The sequence below is a fragment of the Staurois parvus genome, unplaced genomic scaffold, assembly GCF_062004578.1.
Source record: "Staurois parvus isolate SC_StPar_1 unplaced genomic scaffold, SC_StPar_1.0 ptg000860l, whole genome shotgun sequence".
NCBI lineage: Eukaryota > Metazoa > Chordata > Amphibia > Anura > Ranidae > Staurois > Staurois parvus.
The window spans coordinates 2,291,900-2,316,381 of NW_028318656.1; the positions used below are offsets into that span (position 1 = coordinate 2,291,900).

General features: G+C 46.5%; 1 protein-coding gene across 1 annotated transcript in view; it reads left to right on the forward strand.

The window, feature by feature from the left end:
• The window catches only part of LOC149443313 (adhesion G protein-coupled receptor F3-like), an 84,664-nt gene that overhangs the window by 8,397 nt on the left and 51,785 nt on the right, over positions 1–24,482 (forward strand). The window contains exons 2-3 of the mRNA XM_089655700.1: positions 17,248–17,293; positions 20,958–21,104. Coding sequence (XP_089511826.1) covers positions 17,248–17,293; positions 20,958–21,104 — 193 coding nt within the window. The remainder of the gene's footprint in view (positions 1–17,247; positions 17,294–20,957; positions 21,105–24,482) is intronic.

Genomic DNA, 24,482 nt, shown 5'->3' on the forward strand with positions numbered 1-24,482 from the left:
TCCCACTGATACCAATGATGGAGCACTATTCCTCCCACTGATACCAATGATGGAGCACTATTCCTCCCACTGATACCAATGATGGGGCACTATTCCTCCCACTGATACCAATGATGGGGCACTATTCCTCCCACTGATACCAATGATGGGGCACAATTTCCCACTGATACCAATGATGGGACACTATTCCTCCCACTGATACCAATGATGGGACACTATTCCTCCCACTGATACCAATGATGGGACACTATTCCTCCCACTGATACCAATGATGGGACACTATTCCTCCCACTGATACCAATGATGGAGCACTATTCCTCCCACTGATACCAATGATGGAGCACTATTCCTCCCACTGATACCAATGATGGGACACTATTCCTCCCACTGATACCAATGATGGGACACTATTCCTCCCACTGATACCAATGATGGAGCACTATTCCTCCCACTGATACCAATGATGGGGCACTATTCCTTCATCTGATACCAATGATAGGGCACTATTCCTTCATCTGACACCAACGATGGGGCACTATTCCTCCCACTGATACCAATGATGGGGCACTATTCCTCCCACTGATACCAATGATGGGGCACTATTCCTCCCACTGATACCAATGATGGGGCACTATTCCTCCCACTGATACCAATGACGGGACGCTATTCCTCCCACTGATACCAATGACGGGGCACTATTCCTCCCACTGATACCAATGATGGAGCACTATTCCTCACACTGATACCAATGATGGGGCACTATTCCTCCCACTGATACCAATGATGGGGCACTATTCCTCCCACTGATACCAATGATGGAGCACTATTCCTCCCACTGATACCAATGATGGGGCACTATTCCTCCCACTGATACCAATGATGGAGCACTATTCCTCCCACTGATACCAATGATGGGGCACTATTCCTCCCACTGATACCAATGATGGGGCACAATTTCCCACTGATACCAATGATGGGACACTATTCCTCCCACTGATACCAATGATGGAGCACTATTCCTCCCACTGATACCAATGATGGGACACTATTCCTCCCACTGATACCAATGATGGGACACTATTCCTCCCACTGATACCAATGATGGAGCACTATTCCTCCCACTGATACCAATGATGGGGCACTATTCCTCCCACTGATACCAATGATGGAGCACTATTCCTCCCACTGATACCAATGATGGGGCACTATTCCTCCCACTGATACCAATGATGGGGCACTATTCCTCCCACTGATACCAATGATGGGACACTATTCCTCCCACTGATACCAATGATGGGGCACTATTCCTCCCACTGATACCAATGATGGGGCACTATTCCTCCCACTGATACCAATGATGGGGCACTATTCCTCCCACTGATACCAATGATGGGGCACTATTCCTCCCACTGATACCAATGATGGAGCACTATTCCTCCCACTGATACCAATGATGGGGCACTATTCCACTGACACCAATGATGGGGCACTATTCCTCCCACTGACACCAATGATGGGACGCTATTCCTCCCACTGATACCAATGATGGGGCGCTATTCCTCCCACTGATACCAATGATGGGACACTATTCCTCCCACTGATACCAATGATGGGACACTATTCCTCCCACTGATACCAATGATGGGGCACTATTCCCCCCACTGACACCAATGATGGGGCACTATTCCTCCCACTGATACCAATGATGGGGCACTATTCCTCCCACTGATACCAATGATGGGACACTATTCCTCCCACTGATACCAATGATGAGACACTATTCCTACCACTGATACCAATGATGGGGCACTATTCCCCCCACTGACACCAATGATGGGGCACTATTCCTCCCACTGATACCAATGATGGGGCACTATTCCTCCCACTGATACCAATGATGGGACACTATTCCTCCCACTGATACCCATGAAGGGGCGCTATTCCTCCCACTGATACCAATGATGGGGCACTATTCCTCCCACTGATACCAATGATGGGGCACTATTCCCCCCACTGACACCAATGATGGGGCACTATTCCTCCCACTGATACCAATGATGGGGCACTATTCCTCCCACTGATACCAATGATGGGACACTATTCCTCCCACTGATACCAATGATGGGGCACTATTCCTCCCACTGATACCAATGATGGGGCACTATTCCTCCCACTGATACCAATGATGGGGCACTATTTCTCCCACTGATACCAATGATGGGGCACTATTCCTCCCACTCACACCAATGATGGGACACTATTCCTCCCACTGATACCAATGATGGGGCACTATTCCTCCCACTGATATCAATGATGGGGCACTATTCCTCCCACTGATACCAATGATGGGCACTATTCCTCCCACTGATACCAATGATGGGACACTATTCCTCCCACTGATACCAATGATGGGGCACTATTCCTCCCACTGATACCAATGATGGGGCACTATTCCTCCACTGATACCAATGATGGGACACTATTCCTCCCACTGATACCAATGATGGGGCACTATTCCTCCCACTGATACCAATGATGGGGCACTATTCCTCCCACTGATACCAATGATGGGGCACTATTCCTCCACTGATACCAATGATGGGACACTATTCCTCCCACTGATACCAATGATGGGACACTATTCCTCCCACTGATACCAATGATGGGGCACTATTCCTCCCACTGATACCAATGATGGGCACTATTCCTCCCACTGATACCAATGATGGGGCACTATTCCTCCCACTGATACCAATGATGGGACACTATTCCTCCCACTGATACCAATGATGGGGCACTATTCCTCCCACTGATACCAATGATGGGGCACTATTCCTCCCACTGATACCAATGATGGGCACTATTCCTCCACTGATACCAATGATGGGACACTATTCCTCCCACTGATACCAATGATGGGACACTATTCCTCCCACTGATACCAATGATGGGCACTATTCCTCCCACTGATACCAATGATGGGGCACTATTCCTCCCACTGATACCAATGATGGGACACTATTCCTCCCACTGATACCAATGATGGGGCACTATTCCTCCCACTGATACCAATGATGGGGCACTATTCTTCCCACTGATACCAATGATGGGACACTATTCCTCCCACTGATACCAATGATGGGGCACTATTCCTCCCACTGATACCAATGATGGGGCACTATTCCCCCCACTGACACCAATGATGGGGCACTATTCCTCCCACTGATACCAATGATGGGGCACTATTCCTCCCACTGATACCAATGATGGGGCACTATTCCCGCCACTGACACCAATGATGGGGCACTATTCCTCCCACTGACACCAATGATGGGGAACTATTCCTCCCACTGATACCAATGATGGGGCACTATTCCTCCCACTGATACCAATGATGGGACACTATTCCTCCCACTGATACCAATGATGGGACACTATTCCTCCCACTGATACCAATGATGGGGCACTACTCCTCCCACTGATACCAATGATGGGGCACTATTCCCCCCACTGACACCAATGATGGGGCACTATTCCTCCCACTGACACCAATGATGGGGCACTATTCCTCCCACTGATACCAATGATGGGACGCCATTCCTCCCACTGATACCAATGATGGGGCGCCATTCCTCCCACTGATACCAATGATGGGGCGCCATTCCCCCCACTGACACCAATGATGGGGCGCCATTCCCCCCACTGACACCAATGATGGGGCGCCATTCCTCCCACTGACACCAATGATGGGACGCTATTCCTCCCACTGATACCAATGATGGGGCGCTATTCCTCCCACTGATACCAATGATGGGACGCTATTCCTCCCACTGATACCAATGATGGGGCGCTATTCCTCCCACTGATACCAATGATGGGGCACTATTCCCCCCACTGACACCAATGATGGGGCACTATTCCTCCCACTGGCACCAATGATGGGACACTATTCCTCCCACTGACACCAATGATGGGGCACTATTCCTCCCACTGATACCAATGATGGGACGCTATTCCTCCCACTGATACCAATGATGGGGCGCTATTCCTCCCACTGATACCAATGATGGGGCACTATTCCTCCCACTGATACCAATGATGGGACACTATTCCTCCCACTGATACCCATGAAGGGGCGCTATTCCTCCCACTGATACCAATGATGGGGCACTATTCCTCCCACTGATACCAATGATGGGGCACTATTCCCCCCACTGACACCAATGATGGGGCACTATTCCTCCCACTGATACCAATGATGGGGCACTATTCCTCCCACTGATACCAATGATGGGACACTATTCCTCCCACTGATACCAATGATGGGGCACTATTCCTCCCACTGATACCAATGATGGGGCACTATTCCTCCCACTGATACCAATGATGGGGCACTATTTCTCCCACTGATACCAATGATGGGGCACTATTCCTCCCACTCACACCAATGATGGGACACTATTCCTCCCACTGATACCAATGATGGGGCACTATTCCTCCCACTGATATCAATGATGGGGCACTATTCCTCCCACTGATACCAATGATGGGCACTATTCCTCCCACTGATACCAATGATGGGACACTATTCCTCCCACTGATACCAATGATGGGGCACTATTCCTCCCACTGATACCAATGATGGGGCACTATTCCTCCACTGATACCAATGATGGGACACTATTCCTCCCACTGATACCAATGATGGGGCACTATTCCTCCCACTGATACCAATGATGGGGCACTATTCCTCCCACTGATACCAATGATGGGGCACTATTCCTCCACTGATACCAATGATGGGACACTATTCCTCCCACTGATACCAATGATGGGACACTATTCCTCCCACTGATACCAATGATGGGGCACTATTCCTCCCACTGATACCAATGATGGGCACTATTCCTCCCACTGATACCAATGATGGGGCACTATTCCTCCCACTGATACCAATGATGGGACACTATTCCTCCCACTGATACCAATGATGGGGCACTATTCCTCCCACTGATACCAATGATGGGGCACTATTCCTCCCACTGATACCAATGATGGGCACTATTCCTCCACTGATACCAATGATGGGACACTATTCCTCCCACTGATACCAATGATGGGACACTATTCCTCCCACTGATACCAATGATGGGCACTATTCCTCCCACTGATACCAATGATGGGGCACTATTCCTCCCACTGATACCAATGATGGGACACTATTCCTCCCACTGATACCAATGATGGGGCACTATTCCTCCCACTGATACCAATGATGGGGCACTATTCTTCCCACTGATACCAATGATGGGACACTATTCCTCCCACTGATACCAATGATGGGGCACTATTCCTCCCACTGATACCAATGATGGGGCACTATTCCCCCCACTGACACCAATGATGGGGCACTATTCCTCCCACTGATACCAATGATGGGGCACTATTCCTCCCACTGATACCAATGATGGGGCACTATTCCCGCCACTGACACCAATGATGGGGCACTATTCCTCCCACTGACACCAATGATGGGGAACTATTCCTCCCACTGATACCAATGATGGGGCACTATTCCTCCCACTGATACCAATGATGGGACACTATTCCTCCCACTGATACCAATGATGGGACACTATTCCTCCCACTGATACCAATGATGGGGCACTACTCCTCCCACTGATACCAATGATGGGGCACTATTCCCCCCACTGACACCAATGATGGGGCACTATTCCTCCCACTGACACCAATGATGGGGCACTATTCCTCCCACTGATACCAATGATGGGACGCCATTCCTCCCACTGATACCAATGATGGGGCGCCATTCCTCCCACTGATACCAATGATGGGGCGCCATTCCCCCCACTGACACCAATGATGGGGCGCCATTCCCCCCACTGACACCAATGATGGGGCGCCATTCCTCCCACTGACACCAATGATGGGACGCTATTCCTCCCACTGATACCAATGATGGGGCGCTATTCCTCCCACTGATACCAATGATGGGACGCTATTCCTCCCACTGATACCAATGATGGGGCGCTATTCCTCCCACTGATACCAATGATGGGGCACTATTCCCCCCACTGACACCAATGATGGGGCACTATTCCTCCCACTGGCACCAATGATGGGACACTATTCCTCCCACTGACACCAATGATGGGGCACTATTCCTCCCACTGATACCAATGATGGGACGCTATTCCTCCCACTGATACCAATGATGGGGCGCTATTCCTCCCACTGATACCAATGATGGGACACCATTCCTCCCACTGATACCAATGATGGGGCACTATTCCTCCCACTGATACCAATGATGGGGCACCATTCCCCCCACTGACACCAATGATGGGGCACTATTCCTCCCACTGACACCAATGATGGGACACTATTCCTCCCACTGACACCAATGATGGGGCACTATTCCTCCCACTGATACCAATGATGGGACGCTATTCCTCCCACTGATACCAATGATGGGGCACTATTCCTCCCACTGATACCAATGATGGGACACCATTCCTCCCACTGATACCAATGATGGGGCACTATTCCTCCCACTGATACCAATGATGGGGCGCTATTCCCCCCACTGACACCAATGATGGGGCACTATTCCTCCCACTGATACCAATGATGGGGCACTATTCCTCCCACTGATACCAATGATGGGGCACTATTCCTCCTACTGATACCAATGATGGGATACTATTCCTCCCACTGATACCAATGATGGGGCACTATTCCTCCCACTGACACCAATGATGGGACACTATTCCTCCCACTGACACCAATGATGGGGCACTATTCCTCCCACTGATACCAATGATGGGACGCTATTCCTCCCACTGATACCAATGATGGGGCACTATTCCTCCCACTGATACCAATGATGGGGCACTATTCCTCCCACTGATACCAATGATGGGGCACTATTCCTGCCACTGACACCAATGATGGGACACTATTCCTCCTACTGATACCATTATATGGTCCAATAAGTGATATATAATTAAATGAATCTGATAATAACAAAACTAAATTTGGCCAAAATTCTAATCAATTTGAATTTGAAAACTAAATTCAAAATTTGAAAACATATTCCAAAACCAATTTGAATTTGAAAACATGAATAGAATAAAATAGAACAGAGAATAAAATAGAAACTAATTAGAATAGAATAGAAAATAAAAGCATAGAACAGGATAGAAAAGAATAGAGGAAAAAAGAACGGAATTGAAAATAAAAGAATAGAACAGAATACAGTAGAAAATAATAGAGTAAAACAGAACAACAAATAGAATAGAAAATAAACAAATAGAAAAGAATAGAATCGATTAGAATTGAATACAAAAGATTAGCATAGAAAATCAAAGAGGTGAATGGAAGAAAGATTCTGTGGGTGTCATTTATACTAGGACACTAGGACTAGGATAGCAGACAGAAGAGCTTTTTTCTTTTTCCTACTACTGGGTGGGGCTTCTTTTCTTTAACCTCTTGCTGACCACGCTATAGCCGAATGACAGCTACAGACAGGGGTGGACTGACAACTCATGGGGCCCCCGAGCAATAGGGGATCATGGGGCCCCTGTGTCCTTGCACACACTCAAAAAAGTCTATGAAAAAGATACCAGGGGCATCTCATGGGGCCCCCTACTGACACCGGGCCCTCGGTCAGTGCCCAAGTCTCCAAATTGTCAGTCCGCCCCTGGCTACAGAGCGGTCGTCCGGTTCTGGGAGGGCATCATATGATGTCCTCCCAGAACTGTGCTCACTGCAGCGTGCAACTGGAGCTCTCTGTGATTCGGACATAGATGATCTCATGTCACAGTAAAGGGCCAATCACAGCATCCCTTTACCATGTGATCAGTTGTGTCCAATCACAGTTGATCCTGATGTAAACACAGTTGCTGGTTACCGTCAGTACTTTCCTCAAACTGTCATAGTATGAAAGAAGACATCTACACTGATTATCAGTGCAGCCCCAACAGTGCCCATCAGTGCTGTCTAATAAAGCCAAGCAGTGTCCATTAGTGCTGCCAATGAGTGTCCAGCAGTACTATCAGTCAGTGCTTATTAGTGTTGACAATCTGTGCCCATCAGTGCTGCATAATAAACCCAATCAGGGTATATCAGTGCTGATAATCAGTGTCCATTAGTGCTGCCTAATAAAGCCAATCAGGGTCCATCTGTGCTGCTAATATGTGCCCATCAGTGTTACCTAATAAAACCAATCAGTGTCCTTCAGTGCTGCCTAATAAAGCCAATCAGGGTCCATCAGTGCTGTTAGTTTCCATCAGTGCTGCCAAATAAACCCAATCAGGGTCTATCAGTGCTGATAATCAGTGTCCATTAGTGCTGCCTAATAAAGCCAATCAGGGTCCATCAGTGCTGCCAATATGTGTCCATCAGTGTTGTCTAATAAAACCAATCAGGGCCCATCAGTGCTGACTAACAGTGTCCATCAGTGCTGCCTAATAAAGCCAATCAGGGTCCATCAGTGCTGACAATCAGTGCCCATCAATACTGCCTAATAAAGCCAATCAGGGTCCATCAGTGCTGACAATCAGTGCCCATCAATACTGCCTAATAAAGCCAATCAGGGTCCATCAGTGCTGACAATCAGTGCCCATCAATACTGCCAGTCAGTGCCTATCAGTGCTGCCAATCAGTGCTGCCAATCAGTGCCCATCAGTGCTGCCAATCAGTGCCCATCAGTGCTGACTATCAGTGCCCAACAGTGCTGCCTATCAGTGCCCATCATTGTTGCCTTTCAGTGCAGCCTCATCAGTGCCCCCTCATGAATCCAAACCGAAGAACAAAAATGTATATCTTTGCAGTTTACCAATCCTTAGATGTGGTGCCCAGATACAGAGGGGAAAATAATGATTTGATCCCCTGCAGATTTCGTACATTTGCCCACTTACAAAGAAATGAAGGTCTATCATTTTGATCACAGGTGTATTTTGAATGATAGAGACAGAATATCAACCAAGAATCCAGAAAAAACACACGATACAAATGTTATAAATTGAGTTGCAGTTCAGTGAGTAAAATAAGTGTTTGATCCCCTACAAACCAACAATAATTCTGGCTCCCACAGACTGGCTATGTGCTGTCAATGTAAGAAGGAGCTCCTAATGACAACTCGTTATGTGTATACAAGACACCTGTCCACAGAATCTCTTTCTTCCATTCAAACCTCACCACCACCATGGGCAAGACCAAAGAGCTGTCACAGGACGTCAGGGAGAAGATCACATTCCCCATCACAACAAAGCTCCTCCCATTACTTGAGAGCCCTCCTTTCACATCTGAGCTCCCCCATCACATCACAGCCCCACCCCCCATCACATCAGAATCTCTCCATGACATCAGAGCCCCCCTTTACTTCAGAGTCCCCCCATCACATCAGAATCTCTCCATGACATCAGAGCCCCCCTTTACTTCAGAGTCCCCCCCATCACATCAGAATCTCTCCATGACATCAGAGCCCCCCTTTACTTCAGAGTCCCCCCATCACATCAGAATCTCTCCATGACATCAGAGCCCCCCTTTACTTCAGAGTCCCCCCATCACATCAGAATCTCTCCATGACATCAGAGCCCCCCTTTACTTCAGAGTCCCCCCATCACATCAGAATCTCTCCATGACATCAGAGCCCCCCTTTACTTCAGAGTCCCCCCTCACCTCAGAGCTCTTCCGACACATAAGAGCCCCACCATCACATCAAAGCCCCCTTTATATCAGAGTCCCCCCATCACATCAGAATCTCTCCATGATATCAAAGCCCCCCTTTACTTCAGAGTCCCCCCATCACATCAGAATCTCTCCATGACATCAGAGCCCCCCTTTACTTCAGAGTCCCCCCATCACATCAGAATCTCTCCATGACATCAGAGCCCCCCTTTACTTCAGAGTCCCTCCTCACCTCAGAGCTCTTCCAATACATAAGAGCCCCACCATCACATCAAAGCCCCCTTTACATCAGAGTCCCCCCCATCACATCAGAATCTCTCCATGTCATCAGAGCTCCCTCTATACATGAGAGGCCCAACATCACATCAGACACCCCCCATACATCAGAGGTCTCCCATCACACCAGAACTCCTTCATTACATCAGAATCCCCCTGTTAATCTGATTCCTACTATACAAAAGAGCCCCCCATAACATCAGAGCACCTCCCCATCACATCAGAGCTCTTCCATTACATCAGAATCCCCACCCATTAATCCAATTCCTACTATACAAAAGAGCCCCCCATCACATCAGGGGTCCCCCATCACACCAAAGCTCCTACATTAGATCAGAGCCCTCCTTTCATGCTTGAGGTCCCCCATCACATCAAACCCCCTTCAATACAGCAGAGTCCCCCCTGTTATTCCCAATCCTACTATACAAAAGAGCCTATCCCATCACATCAGAGCCCCTTCCCTTCACATCAGAGGTCCCCCATCACACCAAAGCTCCTCCATTACATCAGAGCCCTCCTCTCACACTTGATGTCCCCCATCACATCAGAGCCCCTTCAATACAGCAGAGTCCACCCTGTTAATCCCAATCCTACTATACAAAAGATGGCCCCCATCACATCAGAGCCCCTCCCCTTTACATCAGAGCTCCCCAATCACTGCAAAGTTCCTCCATTACATCAGAGCTTTCCTTTCACACCTGAGGTCCCCCATCACATCAGAGCCCCTCCAATATGTCAGAGTCCCCCCTTTTAATCCCATTCCTACTATACAAAAGACCCCCCATCACATCAGGGCCCTCCTTTTTACATCAAAGGTCCCTCATCACACTAAAGCTCCCAGTCACATCAGAGCCCCTCCCCTTTACATCAGAGCTCCCCCATTACATCAGAGCTCTCCTTTCACACCTGAGGTCCCCCATCACATCAGAGCCCCCCCCCCCCCAATATATCAGAGTCCCCGGTTTAAATCCAATTCATACTGTACAAAAGAGTCCCCCATCACATCAGAACCCCTCCCTTTTACATCTGAGTTCCCCCATTACACCAGAGCCCTCCTTTCACACCTGAGGTCCCCCAACACATCAGAGCCCCGCCATTATATCAGAGTCCCCAGTTTTTATTGGATTCATACTATACAAAAGAGACCCCCCATCACATCAGAACCCCTCCCCTTTACATCAGAGCCCCCCCCCCATAACTTCCCATCACATCAGAATCTCTACATGCCATCAGAGCCCCCCTTTACTTCAGAGTTTCCTCTATATATGAGAGCCCTCCATCACCTCAAATGACCCCTCATCACATCAACCTAACATTACGCTACAGCAGAGGGTGGTAGGTGGCAAAGGCAGGCTTCCACCTTCTCCTGAATGCTGGGGGTGGCCCTGGATGCTGCCTGCCTTGGATTAAACTCATGCATTGGCATGGTGGAGGTGTGCTGGCAGCCATCACCACAGCAGAAAATGAGGTCATGCACCCTGGCTCTAGAGCATCATTGGTTGCTATGGTGCTGGCAGCCCTCCGCCTGCACCATGGCAACTTATGATGCTGATCCAGGGCAAACTGGGTTCCATGACTGCAGCACCCCAGTTGAACTCAGACAACACACCAGGGCAGGGGGGGACTGACAACTCATGGGGCCCCCGGGTAATAGGGGATCATGGGGCCCCTGTGTTCTTGCCCAAACTCAAAAAAGCCTATGAAAACCAGGTACCAGGGGCATCTCATGGGGCCCCCTACTGACCCCGGGCCCTCGGGCAGTGCCCGAGTTTCCAAATGGTCAGTCCGCCCCTGCCCCAGGATGCCATAACACTGACCTAATAAACCCAAAGGAGGCGTATAAAAGACATTTGCTGGAGTTTACATACACTCACATACATACACACATCACCATGGACGACTGTTCTTTTTGTTCTTGTTTCCGTCACCCATTGATTGTATCATACAACCGATTTCTGATCTTTAGATTGTACAATCGCCTTGTTATGTCTATGGCCTGGTTGTCCTATAAATCGCCCTCACACACCGGGTCTAGATAAGATGGATCTAGGGTGGTGGCAGCATTCACTTCCATGACCTCAACAAATGTCAGTTCAGTTTCTTCAATGCCGATGAATTGGAATCCGCCCCCACTGTTTTATTTGCTTCCTTATTCAAATCTTGTCCAAGTTCTTGTTTGCTGTTTTGTCTGTAGCAGGATATGAAGCGTAATGTACACAGGGAGATGAACAAACTCCTCGAAAAATAGTCACCAAATTCCGGTGTTCGGGTAGGGAGGGTTAGAGTAGAATTCCAGTTTGGGAAACGAAAAAAAAAAACAAACTAAAGCCTATCAGTACCCCAGAAGGGGTTTAAAACAATAAAAAAAACAGCTCTGACTGTGGTCCATGCAGGATTTCCTTTTCACAACTAGATGTCCTCAGTCTTCCGGGTCGAATGATGCTGAGGATATACTGTGAGTGCAGGGTGTCATAGACGTGCCTGTTGATGGTGTCCTGCAATCATATACAATATTAGATGTCCTCAGTCTTCCAGGTCAAATGATGCTGAGGACATACTGTGAGTGCAGGGTGTCATAGACGTGCCTGCTGATGGTGTCCTGCAATTATATAGAATATTAGATGTCCTCAGTCTTCCAGGTCATATGATGCTGAGGACATACTGTCAATGCAGGGTGTCATAGACTTGCCTGCTGATGGTGTCCTGCAATCACATACCATACTAGATGTCCTCAGTCTTCCGGGTCAAATGATGCTGAGGACATACTGTGAGTGCAGGGCATCATCAGCTTGTCCGTTGATGGTGTCCTACAATCACATACGATACTAGATGTCCTCAGTCTTCTGGGTCAAATGATACTGAGGACATACTGTCAGTGCAGGGCGTCATAGACTTGCCTGCTGATGGTGTCCTGCAATCACATATGATACTAGATGTCCTCAGTCTTCTGGATTGAATGATGCTGAGGGCATACTGTGAGTGCAGGGCGTCATAGGCTTGCCTGCAGATGGTGTCCTGCAATCACATACAATACTAGATGTCCTCAGTCTTTCAGGTCGAATGATGCTGGGGACATACTGTGAGTGCAGGGTGTCATAGACTTGCCTGCTGATGGTTTCCTGCAATCATATACAATATTAGATGTCCTCAGTCTTCCAGGTCGAATGATGCTGACGACATACTGTGAGTGCAGGGTGTCATAGGCTTGCCTGCTGATGGTGTCCTGCTACCACATACGATACTAGATGTCCTCAGTCTTCCGGGTCGAATAATGCTGAGGACATACTGTGAGTGCAGGGCGTCATAGACTTGCCTGCTGATGGTGTCCTGCAATCACATACGATACTAGATGTCCTCAATCTTCTGGCTTGAATGATGCTGAGGGCATATTGTGAGTACAGGGCATCATAGGCTTGCCTGCTGATGGTTTCCTGCAATCATATACAATATTAGATGTCCTCAGTCTTCCAGGTCGAATGATGCTGAGGACATACTGTGAGTGCAGGGCATCATAGGCCTGCCTGCTGATGGTGTCCTGCAATCACATGCAATACATAAAGCAGAGATAACATCAGCAGGACAACACCACTCTTACATCACTGAAACTTAGGAGAAGTGGAAGGTATGCTAGGACTATCTTATTGTTATAGGACATATAGAAATGATTGGATGGGGTATGTGCAATCTGGGTTGTCAGCTTATCTATGCCAAAGAATTTCCTTGGTTTGTAATTCTAAGATTAAAGCACCATATATAAATGCAATCCAAAATGATGGATTCCCTCACTTTGGACTGATTTTCTCTTACTTCCTGTATTGGCTAGGGGACAGGAAGTGAAGGAAATCTCCTCAATGGGACACAAACAGCAAAAAAAAAAAACTGACAGGGGTTATAACCCTCTCGTTTCAAAATGAAAGAAAAAATGCAGTTTGTTCTACTTTAATTGTGTAGTTTTAGGAGTCTGACATATAAAGAACTCCGAACTTCAAACCCTGATGAAGGGGGTCTTCTAAGACCCCAGAAATGTATTTGATCTGTGATAAAGTCTTTGGGCTTTTTTTTTTTTTTAATAATACATTTAAATCTGGAAGATTCATTACTGGTGTGGAGCTTCAGTCTCAAATGTATTCACTTGCATCATTGAGGGCTGCCCATTAGGGGGTGGGAGAAGGGAGCCCAGAGTTTGGCTTTTAAGCAGCCCAGCAAGTGCACAAAAACAGCTGTTATGGTCAGCTGTTCTGTTTCCAATGCATTGAATACTGACATATCCAGTGTGTCTGGACAGTATAATCACCTGCAAACTTGGCACCATCCATAGGAAGCTGAACTCTTCAATAAGACACATAAATTGAATCCAATGCAATTTTCCATCCAGCTAATTGTTGTACAGAGGATGGTTTTCCAGTCTTTTAAAGTGTAGGAAGACAGTGACTTTCCCAAGCCCTGTCTCCGGGAATAACTAACACTAACAGAGGGAGCAAATGGGAAGGGTCTAGCTAGGACTGAGCTAACTAGCCCTAAAAAAGAAGGGGAGGACAGAGGAAGATACCAAAACTGTATTAGTAAATAAGTTGCAGTGGCCCAAAAACACCAGTAGATGTCAGCATACAACAAATAAACTCATGCAGTTCATTATAACAGAAAAATTACATGAAGGTGGGGCAGAACATCTCCACTCCCCATCCCAGACATATAGCTCTGGTCCTTTTTTAGCTTTTGGGTTGAATGAGGGCCATTGGTATTTAATCCACCTCCTGTGAGCCCTGGCTGTCATGGACACATCCAATGGGGTGTATCACCATGTCAGCCTGGGCTCACAGTAGAATACTGCAGAACATGGTGAACCAGCAACTAGAAGCATGGGTGTCAGCCTAATATGATCAGTCTGCAATTGCTCTCCTGGTCCACCCTTCTACTGAAGTGCTACCTAAGGTCAGAGTCTGGAGCTACCTCTTGGCATGGTGCTGCTCCCGTATTTCTGCTACCATAGACATTGGCCTGCATGGGCCTCCCAAGAGGTACTCATGAACCCTCACGAAACATCATGACAAAGTGTCCATCTGGTGAAGTCCAATACCTATTTAAAGTCTGGTCTGGGAAACTTTATCTTTGCCTACAGAAGGGCTTTAACAAGACACCGATAATGTCCCTTCTTGGTGCTTCAAACTCAACTCCAAAGCCTGCAAAGAAGTCTATGACAACCCTTGATTAGAGCTGGTATTGCAGGTATGAGATATCCCAGGCTGCACTGGGAAACCAACAAGCGAACTGGAAAGATGTCATCAACAGTTCTTGTACATGTGTATATATTCTGGAAGTGTCTGGTGCAGACATCACATCTGGTGTACAGCGTGGAGCAGCAGGAAGGTGAGCCAGGTCCAGACTAGAGCGAAGCAACTAGCAGGCGGCACACGTGGCGTGCAACATGGAAACGCTATAGCGGAAAGGTGGGCAGGGACCAGAGATAGAGGACTGAGTGGCAGAGGATCAGCAGAGTTGGGGGACAGGAGCAGGAGAAACTAGCAATGTCACACGTGGTGCGCAGCAAGGGAGCAATATAACGGGAGGTGAGCAGGGACCAGAGAGAAAGGAGGAACAGCAAACTATAATATCAGCAGAGCTGGGGGGTACTGCTGAGCAAGGGATCTGCTGAAAGATGGTATTAATAAGCTGAGGATCTGCATAACGAGGGTACCAATAAGCTGGGGATCTGCTGAACGAGGGTACCAATGAGCTGGGGATCTGCTGAACGAGGGTACCAATGGGCTGGGGATCTGCTGAACGAGGGTACCAATGGGCTGGGGATCTGCTGAACGAGGGTACCAATGGGCTGGGGATCTGCTGAATGAGGGTACCAATGGACTGGGGATCTGCTGAACGAGGGTACCAATGGGCTGGGGATCTGCTTAGTTGGGGTATTACTGAGCTGGGCCTCATTAAAACAAATCGATAAACAACACACACCCAGGCCATTTGCCAAGCTTCAAAAAAGCATCACTGAAGCACCACCAAAGCATCATTGAAGCATCAAAACCCCCTACTGGAAGGGCCGCATATGTGAACCCTCACCTTGTAAAATGACCTATTCAGTTTATAATAGAAATACAAGGCAAAAAGTGTTTGTGTATATGTTTGTATGTACAGTATATACATATACACACACACACTCCTTTTTCTCTTTGTATGTGTTTGGGGTGGGTCTGTCAGCACAAGTCTAACAACTGGAGGACAGACAGGCTGTGCAGGGAGGGCGTGTCAGCACAAGTCTGATCATTGGAGGGAAGGCAGGCTGTGCAGGGAGGGGCGTGCCAGCACAAGTCTGATCATTAGAGGGCAGGCAGGCTGTGCAGGGAGGGGCATGCCAGCACAAGTCTGATCATTGGAAGGTAGGCTGTGCAGGGAGGGCTTGTCAGCACAAGTCTGATCATTGGAGGGCAGGCAGGCTGTGCAGGGAGGGGCATGCCAGCACAAGTCTGATCATTGGAAGGTAGGCTGTGCAGGGAGGGCGTGTCAGCACAAGTTCCATCATTGGAAGGCAGGCAGGCTGTGCAGGGAGGGGCGTGTCAGCACAAGTCTGATCATTGGAAGGTAGGCAGGCTGTGCAGGGCGGGGCGTGCCAGCACAAGTCTGATAATTGGAGAGCAGACAGGCTGTGCAGGGAGGGGCATGCCAGCACAAGTCTGATCATTGGAGGACAGGCAGGCTGTGCAGGGAGGGGTTTGTCAGCACAAGTCTAATCATTGGAAGGTAGGCAGGCTGTGCAGGGAGGGGCGTGCCAGCACAAGTCTGATAATTGGAGAGCAGGCAGGCTGTTCAGGGAGGGGCGTGTCAGCACAAGTCTGATCCATGGAGGACAGGCTCCTGGCACAGCCAGAAAACTGACCACGCTGACATGGATGTGCTTTCATGCCTAGACGTGTCAGTTTAAAATATGAAAGCATTGGCACTGGCAGGATCACCAGATATTTCACACAAAGTAGGAAATACAAATAGAACAGGATACTTTTAACATACCTGCTACAACAGGCACACACCAGGAATACCAATTGTTGGGGTAACATATTCTTTAAGGGATCCCCTGCTTATCTAGTCTCCATCTCCAATGCAATTCCTCTACTGATGCAATAAAAGTCCCAACTAGACACTAACTATTTTGGGATCTGTACAAATGAGAGGTTTTCATTGATTGATTTGTTCCAATCTCATTTCTGCATCATCGTACATTGCTTGTTTATTTGATCTAGTTATGCTTTGTAGGAGGAGATCCGCGGAGCGGACACAGAACTCAGAGCCGAGAGATCCGGTAAGTAAATGTAGTATGTTTACCAATCACATTATTTATAAAACAATATTAAAAAATATGCTGTATATAAATTATTTGTCAAGTTGCTTTTCATGATTGGCAACTGTAGCCGCAGAGACCCGCCCAGGAGGTGCTTTGTCATTAAATAATTAGTATAGAATAGAACCTTGTAGATAATTTTGGGAAAAATGCACAAACTGGAAAGGCTGTAAATACCTATTAACCACTTCCCATCTGGCCCATGTATATAAACGGCCAGAAGGTGGCAGTGCAGGGGCGGGTGGTCAGTTATAAATGGCCTACCCGCTCCCTGCTTGTGCGCGCTCCCTGGGAGTGCGCAGCACCGCGATGCGGTGCCCGCTGTGTCCTCCAGACACAGTGGAACACCGATCGTTGTACGGGACCTCTGTGTCAGGTCCCGATCATGTGATCACTGATTGGCCAATCAGTGATCACATGAAGAGTAGTAAGCAAGATGTCACTTCTGACATCATTGCTTACTACGTGTGAAATCTGTGAATGATCACAGAGGTCTCATGGTACAAGGCTATTCACAACACCCTTGTACCATGTGGCAAGCTGTGACCAATCACAGCTCACACAGTATTTCTCAATGGCTGCAAGAATGCAGCCAGAGAGAATGAGAAATTATTGCTTTTACAGCCTTTATGGGTGTAAAAGCAATCAGTGTAAAAAAAAAATCTTCATAACCCCCCACAAGTAGTAGTGTCACCATGACACTGTACTGCTAGGGTGACAGTATGTAAAAAAACAAAAAAATATATAAATAATAATATAAAAAAATAAAATAAAAATGTAAAAAAAAATGTTTAAAAATTATAATTTTTGGTTATAAACTAATTTTGATTATTTTTTTTTTTACTAAAAAGATAACTGAATAAATTTTATCCAAGATTTATGAAGAAAGATTATTTATTTGCAAAATTTTAGAAGTAAAACACTTTTTTTCAAAATTTTAGGACTTTTTCATTTATATAGCAAAAAAAAATAAAAATCCCCGTGCTGAATAAATACCACCAAAATAAAGCTTTATCTTTCTCAAAAAAAATGCTAAAAAAATTCCTATGGGTACAGTGTTGCATGACCGCGCAATTGTCATTCAAAGTGTGATAGAGCTGAAAGCTGAAAATTGGCTTGGGCAGGAAGGGAATAAAAGTGCCCGGACTTGAAGTGGTTAAAATTCAGCACCGATCCACATTAAAGAAATCCACAAAATTCCTCTTAAAGAGACCCTGTCACCAATTAAAAAATTGTAGGTAAAAGCACAGAAAAATATGACAAATGCTTACATGAAGTGTTTGCCTTTCCATAAAAATGTTGTTTTTGACCTGCAATGTCAACTTGCTAGAAAATGTGACTATTTTAGGAAGAATCAATTCCGCTGCCCCCGTTTCCCAGACTCAATACTCGTTTTGAGGTGTCCCAGTAAAAAAACACATCCACAGCATTGTCCCCTGCCATCATGGTGTAGTAGACACATTGTGCAACCAAAAATGGCAGCCCCTGGACCCTTATGTGCTTTTCTTCCCTCCCAACTATGTGCGTATTTCTTGGTGCCTCTTTTTTTTTTAATCTTTGTCTTGGATGTCTCTTGTTCCAAACATCTCTGACCAATTTTTTGAGGGTATTAAAAATTGCGGCATGATTGTGGCCAAAAAGGTGGGTGTGATTTTTGGTGGGATGGTTAAGAGTGGGTTTGGCCAAATAAAATTCGCCGAATAAATTCGCTTCGAGCCAAATATATTCGCTGCGAATTTAACTTATAAAAAGGGTGTTTCTAGGCTTCAGAGAGCCTTTATATTAGTGCAGAACACTGTACCTTTAATTTAAATGCCCTTGGAGTCTGCTGGGGAAGAGAAATAATACTGACAGTCAGTATGACATGCAGATGAGTGCCGTCGATCTTAGAATCACCGCACACTTCACTCATTTGGGCAGTCACGGGGCCAAAACCAGAGTGTGGAGCCACAGTGTGGCGGTGGAGGCAGCAGCAATGGGAGGCCATACAGCACCCTATGACAAAATGGAACCCACCAGCAGTGTGAGGAGACCTGAAAGTGGCACATGGCAGAGTGTGGCGATGGAGACAGCAGCAATGGGAGGCCGTACAGGGACCCATGACACACTCTGGACCTGGCAGCAGCATGAGGAGGCGGTACAGGGGCCCATGACAGATTACGGGCCTGGCAGCAGCATGAGGAGTCGGTACGGGGGCCCATGGCAGATTACGGGCCTGACAGCAGCAAGAGGAGGCGGTACAGGGGCCCATGGCAGAGTGGCGGAGCGTAAGCAGCTAAAATTGAAGGCCATACAGAGGCCTATGTTAAAAAGTCCCCCCAGCAGCAGCGTGGGGAGACGACTATCAAGAGTCCAATGGCAGAGTGGCGGAGCAGAAGCAGCTTCAATTGAAGGCCATACACAGGCCTAGGTTTAAAAGTCCCTCACAGTTAATTCCAATAACGAACTCTACTCCTCCGTGCAATCTAGTTACGAGACCCTGGGCAGGTCTGGGTCCAATTTGTGGTAGAGACTGGTTTTGTTCAGCCATGCTTGAGCGAGTAATAACAGGTCTGTGCTGCCCTTTGGTGTCTGGCTTAATGCACACAACACTGAACGTCCCAGCGTTTGTCAACGATTTGCCGTTAAGTGATGCAAACCCGCTGAACCACGTTCATGAGGAGCCGGTACAGGGGGCCAAAAAATATTACCGCCAGCCGGCGTGTAAATGGATCTAACTCTTTGAACGTACAATAGTGGTTGTGAAGCAGAATGTCAGTTTATTGTACACAATCGGTCAATTGCAGCTTGCCGTTGGCTGGAAACTGTACGTTTCTGTCACTGGAATGCACTAATCACCCAAAAAATATTACCGCCAGCCGGCGTGTAAATGGATTTAACTCTTTGAACGTACAATAGTGGTTGTGAAGCAGAAAGTCAGTTTATTTTGCACAATCGGCAAACTGCAGCACCAACTGTGCACGACAGCCACCAAAAAAAAAAAAGGGTGTATGTCACTTTAAATTTTCGATTCTTTGATAGCTGTGGCCCTAAGTAACGATTCTGTGTCCCTGAGTAACGATTCTGTGTCCCTGAGTAACGATTCTGTGTCCCTGAGTAACGATTCTGTGGCCCTAAAGTCTCTGTGGCCCTAACTCTGTCCCTTAATACACACAGGTCTGTCTCTCTTGAATGACCGTAGGCTAATGGAGAATTCTAAGATGGCCGCGATTTATAGCTCCACCATTACACAGTGCTGGCTGGCTGCTGATTGGCTAATGCGATCACATGTCATGAATGCATTATGGGTCAGCGCGCCTTGTCTGCGCGCCTTCCCAGAGATCCCCGCCCCATCTTCTCTGTCCATTTTCTCCGTTGCCACACATGTCGCCGCCATTTTTGGGAAAATTTGATTCGTGCATCCGAAGTTTGCTAATCTTCGGATTCGTCGCGAATCGAATTTTTCCAAATCTTCGGAACGAATTCCACTTCGTCATGTTCGATTCGCTCATCTCTAATCCCTGGATATCATTTCAAAAAATTCAGTGATCTTCCCTAAAATGAACTTAGATTCTTGCGAACTGTGGATGAGAATTCAAACACTGTGTAAAAAAGTAGACATTTTAATATCGCTTGTTGCCAACAGGTGGATACCCCGCTACTGCCTACATACAAGTTATCCCTCAAAATGACGCAGCAGAAGACTTGCAGCTTGTGAAGACATTACTGATGAGCGGGAACTTGGCCGATGTCAACTCTGCCATCGAGGTCAACAGAATTCAGACATCAACAGGTCAGCTTTATCCCCATGTAATGCTGAGGTCACACACGTGGTTGTATAGCAGTTGTCAGTAATTCTACTCCATCTCACCCATTGAATCCTATGTAACTTCTGCTAATTATTATATTTTAAACAATTGCTCAAATATGTGACCAGATTACTTTCCCCTCTTTTTATGTTATGTATGCCTAAAGGGAATTTGAATTAAATTTAAAAAAATGTAAATAGTGGGCAGTATGCAGAAGAAAAAAGGCTGCACTGCTTTTCCCTACAGACGTATTTAGTGGAGGCGCTTCGTAACCCAAAGAATTCCAATCATCCATCATGGACATGGAGCCCCAGGGAATTCCACAGCCCATTTCCTTGACCACTTTGTCCTCCTTTGTCCTGGTGGACAAATGAGACCCAATCATACACTCATTGGCCACTTTATTAGGTCCACTTGTTCAATTACTCGGTAAAACAAATTGCTAATCATCCAATCACATGGCAGCAACTCAAAGTCTTTAGGCATCTAGATGTGGTGAAGACAACTTGCTGTAGTTCAAAACGAGCATCAGAATGAGGAAGAAAGGGGATTTAAGTGACTTTGAACATGGCATGGTTGTTGGTGTCAGGCGGGTTGGTCTGAGTATTTCAAAAACTGCTGATCTACTGGGATTTTCACGCACAACCAACTCTAAGGTTTACAGAGAATGGTCCGAAACAGAGAAAATATCCAGTGAGTGGCAGTTGTGTGGACAAAAATGCCTTGTGAATTTCAGAGGTAAGAGGAGAATGGGCAGACTGGTTTGAAATTATAGAAAGGCAACAGTAATTCAAATAACCACTCATTACAACCAAGGTATGCAGAATAATATCTTGGAACACACAACACATCAAACCTTGAAGCAGATGGGCTACAGAAGCAGAAGACCACTCCAGGTGCCACTCCTGTCAGCTGAGAACAAGAAACGGAGGCTACAATTTTCACAGGCTCACCAAAACAGGACAATAGGAGATTAGAAAAACGTTGCCTGGTCTGATGAGTCTGGATTTCAGCTGCGACATTCAGATGGTAGGGTCAGAATTTTTCATAAACAACATGAAAGCATGGATCCATCCTGCCTTGTATCAACGATTCATGGATGTGCACCCGACAAATCTGAGGCAACGTTGTGCTGCTATCATGTCAACATGGAGCAAAAACTCTAAAGAATGTTTCCAACAGCTTGTTGAATCTATGCTATGAAGAATGTGTGGCCACTTTGTGATACTATCAGGTCAATATGGACCAAAATCTCTGAGGAATGTTTCTAACACCTTGTTGAATCTATGCCATGAAGAATCTGTGGCCGCTTTGTGATGCTATCAGGTCAATATGGACCAAAATCTCTGAGGAATGTTTCCAACACCTTGTTGAATCTATGCCATGAAGAATCTGTGGCCGCTTTGTTATGCTATCATGTCAATATGGACCAAAATCTCTGAGGAATGTTTCCAACACCTTGTTGAATCTATGCCATAAATAATCTGTGGCAACTTTGCGATGCTATCAGGTCAATATGGACCAAAGTCTCTGGAGGAATGTTTCCAACACCTTGTTGAATCTATGCCATGAAGAATCTGTGGCCACTTTGTTATTCTATCATGTCAATATGGACCAAAATCTCTGAGGAATGTTTCCAACACCTTGTTGAATCTATGCCATGAAGAATCTGTGGCCACTTTGTTATGCTATGATGTCAATATGGACCAAAATCTCTGAGGAATGTTTCCAACACCTTGTTGAATCTATGCCATGAAGAATCTGTGGCCACTTTGCGATGCTATCTTGTCAATATGGACCAAAATCTCTGAGGAATGTGTCCAACACCTTGTTGAATCTATGCCATGAAGAATCTGTGGCCACTTTGTGATGTTATCAGGTAAATATGGACCAAAATCTTTGAGGAATGTTTCCAACACCTTGTTGAATCTATGCCATGAAGAATCTGTGGCCACTTTGCGATGCTATCAGGTCAATATGGACCAAAATCTCTGAGGAATGTTTCCAACACCTTGTTGAATCTATGCCATGAAGAATCTGCGGCCGCTTTGTTATTCTATCATGTCAATATGGACCAAAATCTCTGAGGAATGTTTCCAACACCTTGTTGAATCTATGCCATGAAGAATCTGTGGCCACTTTGTTATGCTATGATGTCAATATAGACCAAAATCTCTGAGGAATGTTTCCAACACCTTGTTGAATCTATGCCATGAAGAATCTGTGGCCACTTTGCGATGCTTTCTTGTCAATATGGACCAAAGTCTCTGGAGGAATGTTTCCAACACCTTGTTGAATCTATGCCATGAAGAATCTGTGGCCACTTTGTGATGTTATCAGGTAAATATGGACCAAAATCTTTGAGGAATGTTTCCAACACCTTGTTGAATCTATGCCATGAAGAATCTGTGGCCACTTTGCGATGCTATCAGGTCAATATGGACCAAAATCTCTGAGGAATGTTTCCAACACCTTGTTGAATCTATGCCATGAAGAATCTGCGGCCGCTTTGTGATGCTATCAGGTCAACATGGACCAAAATCTCTGAGGAATGTTTCCAACACCTTGTTGAATCTATGCCATGAAGAATCTGTGGCCACTTTGTGATGCTATAATGTCAATATGGACCAAAATCTCTGAGGAATGTTTCCAACACCTTGTTGAATCTATTCCATGAAGAATTACGGAAAAAGGAGGTCCAACCCGGGACTAACAAGGTAGACCTAATAAAGGGACCGGTGAGTGGAGATACCAACTGTGCCGAATTTGCTGGGCAGTCCCATATCTTTGACCAGGGTCTCCATGATGCTGTGTTCTGGGATCCTAGCGTCACCTTTATTTGAGTAATCCAGTAAGGCATTTACTTAATAACCAGGTGCAAGTAACGAGAGGTGAGGTTTGGGTGAGCCATTTCAGCGAGTGGAGTCTGGGTTGGACTGGCCGGTCTTTAGGTTGGCATGGGGTAGACTATGGATGAGGTTAAATATGTGTGCAGGAAAGAGGGGAAGGGCATATCAAGACAAGTCAGATCATTGGATTCCAGCACAGCTAGAGAACTGACCGCTCAGTGCTCTCTTGCCTAGTTCGGTCAGTTGGCTATTAGGAAAATAGAGGGACTGGCAAGAACACCACAAAGGAAGCAATACAATGAAGAACAGGAGACTTGTTCATACAAGTACATGGTACAACAGGCACACATCAGGAATACGAAAAGTTGGGTTTATATATTCTTTAACTGCATCCCAAGAGCCGAGACTGAAATGCTGGAACGTGTGCCTACTGCAACTACATAAAAAAGCAGCAAGTTCATTTGCCAAAGAATTGACAGCTACACTTGATGATGTAATTGGTATTTGCAGATT